Here is a 10,056-nt window from a genome sequence, read left to right on the forward strand (position 1 = left end):
TATATATTTATATATAGGTTATATGTGTTTATACAAGCAAGACGAGTTAAGTCTAAACCAATCTTATAGATTCTTTAGAATCTTTTTATTGGTTTATTTTATTAATGTATTTGTTTTCATTTATTTTTTAGCTAATAATATTTGTTTTCATTTATCGGGATTTTTAGGTAATATGTTGGTATTATGATGACGTCATACGGCTGCGCCGCGCTCCTGCGTTTGTGATTTGGCTGAAGGGAGGTTTGTTTTGAAGTGCTTTAATCGGCACAAACCGTTAAGGTCTGTTTATAGTTTTTAACAAGCGGTGTAACGTATTATTAAACGTATTGCGCTGCGGAGTCTCAGAGTAACGTTAATAACGCTCATCTCCACAGGAGTAACAGAAAGGTGCGTGTTATTTCGCTCCCTATGTGGTCAGTCAGTTTATAGTACACATGAATTCGCTCGCTAGCAAGTACTGACGATAAAGAGTCGAGAGAAACGGCAGTATTAGCCTTAAGTCGAAGACCAAACAGTATACAGCAGGAAAACCAACATGTAAATGCTCTGTCCAACAAATAATGTTACTTTATGTACTGTGTTGGCATCGTTTTTAAAAAATACATTAAATTATTTATGTGTTTCTGTAAATGTCTCAATATTCATCAACCATTTGAATTAAAGATGGATATGTTATAATATATTGTTTATTTATGTAGGCAAATGACACTTTTCGCAAATATTCGTAGCAAAATTTGTTAAATATCTGGATTAATAATCAATATATTGACTGTAAACGTCAAATCATTACATTCCTAATATAAGTCGCGACTAAATATGCAGTATTATGTAATAAGTAATATTTATCATATGATAAAACTTTAAAACAGCCAATTTTTTTAAGTGTTTTTGTTATGTAGGGAGTTAATTAAGACACATTTAGAGATTTAATCCATATTTATCATTCAGGTAATTATTTTTATATTTAACATACCATTGTGTTCACATCACAGAGGAAACCTTCTGCTGACGCGACTGATCTCCACACTATTGTCAAGATGGAGTATATTAAAGAGGAGAGTGAAGACCTGACGATTGAAGAAACAGTCAAACATGAAGATCCTGAGGGACAAACAGGTTGGTCTTGTATAAGTTGTATTTGACGTTGATTGGATCTCTGCTAGGCTAGCAAAACCTGACAGAGATGTAAAGCAATATCTTATTTCTTTATGTGTACAAACACTTATCATGGTTCATTTTGTTTAGCATCACGTTTAGGAGGGATAAACTATTATCAACATTGTCACAACAGAATTCAGTGTGTACATCTCATGAAAGCTTTGTTTCAAGACGGACCTGTTAAAGGGTCAGGAGATCCATACTCTCAGTACAGACGCTCTGTCTGAGCAGTTTTTATATGGAGGATTACAGTCTCCTACAAATTTATAAGCTAGTATAGGCAGCAAAAGTAAATGTACAGTTGAAGTCAGAATTATTCACCTGAATTATTAGAAATTAGCTATTAAAATGATTGTTATATTGAATAAAGCTTTTCTCCATTAAACAGCACTTGGGAAATATAAAAAATTCGTCACCGTCATTCTGCAATATGGTCATTGGATAGGTCTCCTAACATAGGTGTTTAAGATTTAAAGGGGACCTATCATGCAAAAATCACATTTATAGGAGGTTTAAACACCGTTGTCTGACAACAGTGTGTGAATATAACCAGCCTCTAATGGTAAAAATGAATTAATTCTATTGTTTATAATCAGACTTGATAAAGACAGTCTGCGGAAACACTTCGATTGACATTCTCCCTTTGTACGTGTCATCAGAGGGGAAGAGCCCCGCCCACTAGTGTCCATCTCTACTCTAATGCTGCGTTCACACCAGACGTGAAAGAAGCGTCAAGCGCGAGTAATTTAAATGTTACGTTAATGCAAAGACGTGACTAGACATCCTGCGCCGTGATACGCTCAAATGAGGCGGCGCGAGTTGAGCGCTTGACACGAATCACTCGAGTTGTAAAATGTGAACTTCAGCGGACATTCACGCCTCGTTAACCAATCAGGAGCTTTCTCGTGTTGGTATTCCGGGGGAAATCCTACTGCCGACAGTGGACAACAGTTCATCAAACTGGGCTCGGCTCAGTCGGAAGCACCGCTGAAAGCCTCCATCATCCAGGTAAAGTTTCTAGAGGAGTTTATAAGCTCACAGAGCTTGGTGCACCTCTGAAAGTATCTAGCGCACTCAGACACGGCTCCAAACGAATTGACGCTGTTTTTCAGTCTTCCTAAAGCACATAAACACAGTTATTATCTCAATACAATCCACGTTAGCCATTTAGTCACCGGGCAGACAGAAGACTTGCCCATGAATCCGCGTCTATTGTGAAGTGAATTTGACAATGAGTAAACTCAAAATGCTCACGCGTCTATTTACGTGCAATTTATCCCCATGTAACGCTTCTGGTGTGAACAACGCATAAGGACGTTGGTCTTGTTTTTGAATTTGCCACTATGCTGACACACTAGCATTTGTAGCCCCGCCCTCTCTCGAAAAGAGCACAATCTCATTTGAATTTAAAGCGACAGTCACCAAAACCCCACAATTAGGATCAAAACCTAGAAGATTGCAGTTTTTAAGAGTTATAACAAATTATTTGTGTGGTGTTTTGAGCTGAAACTTCACATGCACACTCTAGAGACGTCAGAAACCTTGTTTTACATCTTGTAGAAAGGAGCATAATAGGCCGTCTTTTGGCTCGTTTCCACTGACTGGTACAGTACGGTTCGGTTTGGTACGGGTCACCTTTATCAGGCTTGCGTTTCCACTAACAAGGGTACCCTTTTGGTGGGCGTGGTGTATGACAGAAAGTTTCAGTCGACGTCATTCTCGCTCGAGGAAATGTCTACAATAAAGCTGTATGGGTCACTCGCATATCATATGAAAAGCACTTCACAAAACAGATGCTTTACACACATAAATACTTGTGTAGAAATGTTTATTACTAACTTTTCAATGAACATGAGTTGATTATAACTGCAGATCAATGACAGTGCGAAACAGCCTACTGTAACGTCTGTAATTATATTATGGCCCGTTTCCACTGAGTGGTACGGTACGGTTCGGTTTGGTTTGGTACGCTTTTATAGCCGTTTCCACTGTCAAAAAGCGTACCGAACCGAACCGTACCGTACCACTTTTTCGGCACCCTTTCGAAAGGGTACCAAAGACGTGAAAGGTACCAAAAGGCGGAGCTAGACGCGCAGCTGAACGCTATTGGTTTACAGAGATACGTCATTCGCTTACGCAACAAGCCAGAATGAAAACAAAAAACCCGCCATGTTTGAAATACACAGCCGACGAGCCGAGACATTACAGCGGAATGATATATACATATAATAACGAGCCATGGTCGACCTGGGCTCAAACAAACCTTGTCGTCGTCTTGATAAACAGCCACAAAGCCAAGAAGAAGAGCAGATTTACCCTGTGCCCCGTAGTTTTTTACGAGGCAGTCTGAGGCGCGAGCGGTTTCGCTTTCTTGCTAGCGTTCGCGCGCGTCTCTAACATTATATCTGAAATAACAAACTTCTTGAGCTGATGATAATTACCTGCGCTTGATTATTGATGTGCTTTTAAAACCCGATCCTGTCAGACACCGACAAACGCGAGAGTGAAGCGTGAAGAAACAAAGGAGAAGCCGGAAAAAAAGGAGCACATTATTATTCAGCAAACATGAACAAAATGCCATGATTAACTAACTTATTATCTTCACCTTTTGGACTAATATGAACCGAGAATGAGGGAATTACTGTCTAACAGAGGCTACATGTGCTGCTGAAGATTACAGACACAGATGAGAGGTTTTCACTGACTAGGCTATAATTTGTATTGTTTTGAACCTAAATACGGACGAAAATGTCTGCTGTGTGTATTTCTTCTGTAGTTGGTAACATTTCGGAGACTGCAAGGGGCTGTATGCGTCTATATATGTTCATTTATTTAGTTATTTAATATAATTACAGACGTTACAGTAGGCTGTTTCGCACTGTCATTGATCTGCAGTTATAATAAACTCATGTTCATTGAAAAATTACTAATAAACATTTATACACAAGCATTTATGTGTATGAAGCATCTGTTGTGTGAGAAGAGCTTCTCATATGATATATAAGTGACCCGTACAGCTTTATTGTAGACATTTCCTCGAGCGAGAATGACGTCGACTGAAACTTTGTCATACACCACGCCCACCAAAAGGGTACCCTTGTTAGTGGAAACGCAAGCCTGATAAAGGTGACCCGTACCAAACCGAACCAAACCGTACCGTACCGGTCAGTGGAAACGAGCCATTAAATAACTAAATAAATTAACATATAAAAACACATACAGCCCCTTACAGTCTCCGATATGTTCCCAACTACAGAAGAACTACACACAGCAGACATTTTCGTCTGTGTTTAGGTTCAAAACAACACAAAATATAGCCTACAGTCAGTGAAAACCTCTTATCTGTGTATGTAATCTTCAGCAGCACATGTAGCCTCTGTTCGACAGTAATTCCGTCATTCCCGGTTCATATTAGTCCAAAAAGTGAAGATAATAAGTTATTTAAACATGGCATTTTGTTTATGTTTGCTGAAAAATAATGTGCTCCTTTATTCCGGCTTCTCCTTTGTTTCTTCACGCTTCACTCTCGCGTTTGTCAGTGTCTGACAGGATCGGGTTTCAAAAGCACGTCAATAATCAAGCGCAGGTTATTATCATCAACTCAAGAAGTTTGTTATTTCAGATATAATGTTAGACGCGCGCGAGCGCTAGCAAGAAAGCGAAACCGCTCGCGCCTCAGACTGGCTCGTAAAAAACTACAGGGCACAGGGTAAATCTGCTCTTCTTGGATTTGTGGCTGTTCATCCAGACGACGACAAGGTTTGTTTGAGCCCAGATCGACCATGGCTCGGTATTATATGTATTTATAATTCCGCTGTAATCTCTCGGCTGTGTCTTTCAAACATGGCGGGTTTTTTGTTTTCATTCTGGCTTGTTGCGTAAGCGAATGACGTATCTCTGTAAACCAATAGCGTTCAGCTGCGCGTGTGGCTCCGCCTTTTGGTACCCTTTCTCGTGTTTGGTACCCTTTCGAAAGGGTGCCGAAAAAGTGGCACGGTTCGGTTCGGTACGCTTTTTGACAGTGGAAACGGCCATAAAAGCGTACCGAACCGTACCGTACCACTCAGTGGAAACGGGCCATTTAAAAAAAGCTGCACACTGCCTCTACTGCTCGTGTCTTTTTTCCCCAAGAATTCCTTTCAGTTTCTTTATTTTGTCATTCAGAACATCACAGGAGACCAACATTATGTTGCACCGGCCGCTCACCAAGAAAATGCTAAATTAACAAACATATTAGCAGCAAAAAACCCTACAAAAAATTTAATAAAAATAATAAGTTTTGTGATTTAGTGAATTAAAAATCACAGAGGCGATGAATTAAAAACTCAAATGTATTATTGCACAAATCTGTTTAATTTAACTGTTTATGCTAACTTTTCAGCTCATACTGGCTGTCAATATTATAAAGTGTTGTCCTATTCAAACAAAATTCCTTTATATATTTCTATATTTCACCATTTAATAACATGTATTCCTCTCTTGTCTTTAAATTAATATATATAAATATATATTTATTATGTTTTGCTTTAGACCTGATGGCACTGAAAGAGGAGCGTCAAGAAATGAATAAAATAGAAGAGAGGAATCAGTATGAAAAACGTGGAGAAAAATCCACACATACCCAAAACACTTGCTCACAAAACCCCCCCCGGAGCGCTGAATCTAGCGGTTATTATATCTGCGGTGAGTGTAACAAGTCCTTCGGTCTAAAACAAAACCTGGAAGTCCACAAGAGAACCCACACCGGAGAGAAACCGTTCTCCTGCCAACAGTGCGGGAAGAGCTTCTCTCAAAAACAGAACCTGAAAGTGCACATGAGGGTTCACACCGGAGAGAAGCCCTTCAGCTGCCCGTTCTGCGGACAGAATTTCACGCACAAAGGAAACCTCAAAACCCACGTGAGGAATCACACCGGCGAGAGCGCCTTCATCTGCAACCTGTGCGGGAACAGCTTCTCCAGGAAGGAGAGTCTGAACACTCACATGAGGATTCACTCCGGAGAGAAGCCGTTCGGCTGTGCTCAGTGCGGAAAGACGTTCAGATGCAAAGTAAACCTGAATTGCCACATGAGGATCCACTCACGGGAGAGCAGCTTCGTCTGTCAGCAGTGTGAACAGAGTTTCGGCGACAGCGATGAACTCAGGAGTCACGTAAACACTCATGTCGGAGAGAAGCCCTTCATGTGCCTTCACTGCGGAAAGAGCTGCTCAAATAAAGCCATCCTGGAAGTCCACTGTCGGGTCCACACCGGAGAGAGACCCTTCGTCTGCCCTCAATGCGGAAAGAGCTTCACGCTCAAGGGAAACCTGAACATTCACATCAGAGTTCACACCGGAGAGAAGCCGTTCACCTGTGTTCACTGCGAGAGGAGTTTCACCTACCACACAGACCTCAAACGCCATTTGCAGAGTCCCTGTGAAAAGAACATGCCATGAGCCTCGTTCACACTCTAATCATCCTTAAAATTACTGGACGACTTTACCGCCTGGGGAATTATAAAATGCGCAACTCTGTTCTGTAGTTTTGCAGGAAAAGCTCCATTGACACATCGATTCCAAAATACTCTGACATCAATAACCAGAAATGGTTTCTGACTGTTGATTCTGGAAAATGCGCACTTCTAGTTTTACTAGACCTGACTGTGGCGTTTGGGCGACGCAGTGGCGCAGTAGGTAGTGCTGCCGCCTCACAACAAGAAGGTCGCTGGTTCCAGCCTCGGCTGGGTCAGTTGGCATTTCTGTGTGGAGTTTGCATGTTCTTCCTGCGTTCGCGTGGGTTTCCCCCACAGTCCAAAGACATGCGCTATAGGTGAATTGGGCTAAATTGTCCGTAGTGTACGAGTGTGAATTAGCGTGTATGGATGTTTTCCAGAAATGGGTTGTGGGTGGAAGGCTCTTTGTATTCAGGAGTTTCGCAGGCTTCAATTGTACGCCTGCAGCTGGTTCAAAATGCACCTGCTAGGCTTCTAACTGGGACAAAAATGTTTCTAGGATCTCACCAGTTCTATCATCTCTTCACTGGCTCCCAGTCCAATTTAGGATTGAATACAAGTTATCGCTACTTGTTTTGGTTTGAATGGTCTAGCACAGGCATGGGCAAACTCGATCTTCGAGGGCCGGTGTCCCTGCAGAGTTTTGCTCCAACACTAACCAAACACACCTGAACACCCTAATTAGTGTCTTCAAGATCCCTAGAAAGCTACAAGCAGGTGTGTTTGATTAGGGTTGGTGCAAAACTATGCAGGGACACCGGCCCTCCAGGATCGAGTTTGCCCATCCCTGGTCTAGCACCTACTTACATCAGTGAGCTTCTTCACTGGCACACTTCATTAAGGCCAATCAAGTTTCAGCTAGTTGTTCCCGAATCACGGTTAAAATCAAGAGGTGCCAGGGCTTTATCTGTCACAGATCCCCGTCTGTGGAATGGTCTGCCTTTACTTATCACAGGGGTCACCAATCTCGGTCCTGGAGGGCCGGTGTCCCTGCGGGGTTTAGCTCCAGCTTGCCTCAACACACCTGCCTGGATGTTTAAAGTATACCTAGTAAGACCTTGATTAGCTTGTTCAGGTGTGTTTGATTAGGGTTGGAACTAAAATCTGCAGGACACCGGCCCTCCAGGAACAAGTTTGGTGACCCCTGACTTATCAGGTCATGCTCTTCCCTTGGTGCTTTTAAGTCTCATTTTAAAAAAAATCACCTTCTGTCTCCTGCCTTTGGATTGCAATGAATTTAAATCTGTTTTATATATTTTGCTTATTTATTTATATATATATATATATATATATATATATATATATATATATATATATATATATACTCACAAGTGTAGGTTTTGTATGCTGGTCTTTTTGTAAAGCACTTTGGTCAACATCTGTTGTTTTTAAATGTGCTCTATAAATAAAGCAAACAAATGAGCTCTGGGGTCCGTTCTTCGGACCTCGGTTAAAAGATCTAAGATGATTTAACAGATCCTGGATCGTGTCAAATCGTCAATAAACGAATCCAGCTAATTGAGTAATCCACGTATGAAGAACAGACCCCTGCTTGTTTTTTATATTATTATTGTTATAAGGGGTTTTACAGCTTTAGTTGTTAGGACAGTGGAGTGCAGACAATAAAATGAGGGGAGCAGAGAGGAGGGAAGGATTGGCCTCAAACCGGGAATTGAACTCTGCTCGCCCACAAATGAACCACTAGGCTATTGGCGCAGACAGCTCTGGTTGTTACTGAAGGTCAAACTTTCACATTCTTGGCACTGCTTTTGTTCCAGAGACGAGCCAAAATGCTGAACTATAGGAAAAAGGTTGTCTTTAGCATCTGAAGGTAGAGGCGCTACCCGCAGCTAAAAAACAATCCTGTTTACCCGTTTGATTCGATTACAGTGAGGTAAACTCACGGCGGTTTATCGTAATCATTCTTTAACTTCGGCTTAGTCCCTGATTCATCAGGGTTTGCTTCAGAGACCACCAACTATTTCGGCATATGCTTTATGCAGCGGTAGCCTATCCAGCCACAACCAAGTACTGAGAAACTCCCATACACACTCATTCACACACACACTCATACACTACCGCCGATTTAGTTGACCAAACTCCCCTAGCGCATGTGTTTGGACTGTGGGACAAACCGGAGCACCCGGAGGAAACCCTCACCAACACGGGGAGAACATCTCCACACCTTCTTGCCGTGCACAGTGCAAACCATTTAGCCACCGTACTGCCCGCTTCTGTTTCTTACAGTTTAAAAATATGACTAATTTTGATTGCACAGCAACACAAGCTAACATTTGTATGCATTTGAAGGCGTTAGCATGAAAATTTTCTGTCACTGATCGCCTCGCTCCACCACCAGAGCAGATAGAATCATATAAAGGGTTTTTATACAAGATTAGTTTAAATAACTGCGTAGCTTTAGAGCAGGGGTCACCAATCTCGTTCCTGGAGGGCCGGTGTCCCTGCAGGGTTTAGCTCCAACATGCCTCAACACACCTGCCTGGATGTTTCAAGTATACCTATTAAGATCTTGATTAGCTCATTCAGGTGTGTTTGATTAGGGTTGGAGCTAAAATCTGCAGGACACCGGCCCTCCAGGAACAAGTTTGGTGACCCCTGCTTTAGAGTCTTGCGTCTAGTGTAGATACACTTATGTGACCCTGGACCACAAAACCAATCTCAAGTTGCATGGGTATATTTTGGCCAATAGTCAATAATATACGTTATATGAGACGAGCCTGATTGATTTGTGCTTTATGCCAAAAATCATTTAAATATTCATATATCCGATATGATATTGTGTACATTTCCTTCTGTATATATATCAAAACTCAATTCTTCATTAATAAGTCAGTTGCTAAACACTTTTGGACACTTTAAAGGTGATTTTTCTTAATATTTAGATTTTATTTTGCATCCTCACACTCAAAAAATCATTTTGCTGCTTGTTCAAACTACGTATTTATAATGAGTTGAATTCCTGAGGCTTTTCGAGAATAACTGAATTGTCTTCAATCTATAAATTAAAAGATTTGTGTTGGAATTATGTGGATCCCAATATTTATTTACAGTACAGATTCCAGCTTTTCACATCTTTATATCTCAGGCAAATATTGTCATATTGTCATATGCTAACCAACCAACCATGCAATAATGGAATCCTTTATTTATTCAGCCAAGATCAATTCTCAGTTATCAGATGTTGTTTAAATCTCAGTTGGTTTTGTGGTTCAGGGCCACATAGTTCCCAAACAGGAAAACACTGTTTACTTGTCTTCTGGTGATACAGCATCAGAAACAGCTAGTAAATGTGATCATGCAGTAAATAAGAGTCATTCAGACCTTTTTGCAAGCAGACTGAAGGTAATCCGAGTTGCATAGAGTTGCATCCGAGTATATATGTATAT

The 10,056-nt window shown here is 41.1% G+C and overlaps 1 protein-coding gene across 2 annotated transcripts; it reads left to right on the forward strand.

Moving 5' to 3' along the window:
* The first annotated feature begins 75 nt into the window (after positions 1 to 75).
* Positions 76 to 7,863, forward strand: zgc:175107 (uncharacterized protein LOC794317 homolog). Of its 2 annotated transcripts, none has more exons than XM_056455330.1 (3): positions 76 to 387; positions 993 to 1,116; positions 5,689 to 7,863. In XM_056455330.1, the coding sequence occupies exons 2-3, from the start codon at positions 1,038 to 1,040 to the stop codon at positions 6,591 to 6,593; spliced, it is 984 nt and encodes a 327-aa protein (XP_056311305.1). In that variant the 5' UTR covers positions 76 to 387; positions 993 to 1,037; the 3' UTR covers positions 6,594 to 7,863. The 2 variants fall into 2 exon arrangements, with proteins under 2 accessions (XP_056311305.1, XP_056311306.1); XM_056455331.1 differs by having other exon boundaries at positions 76 to 279.
* Positions 7,864 to 10,056: the final 2,193 nt, after the last annotated feature.

The sequence above is a fragment of the Danio aesculapii genome, chromosome 4, assembly GCF_903798145.1.
Source record: "Danio aesculapii chromosome 4, fDanAes4.1, whole genome shotgun sequence".
Classification (NCBI taxonomy): domain Eukaryota; kingdom Metazoa; phylum Chordata; class Actinopteri; order Cypriniformes; family Danionidae; genus Danio; species Danio aesculapii.

What these genes read in the sequence shown, in the direction of transcription:
- zgc:175107 (XM_056455330.1), top strand. Translation starts at nt 1,038, where the DNA reads ATGGAGTATATTAAAGAGGAGAGTGAAGACCTGACGATTGAAGAAACA. An exon ending in AGATCCTGAGGGACAAACAG is followed by an intron (nt 1,117 to 5,688) that starts GTTGGTCTTGTA and finishes GTTTTGCTTTAG; the next exon opens with ACCTGATGGCACTGAAAGAG.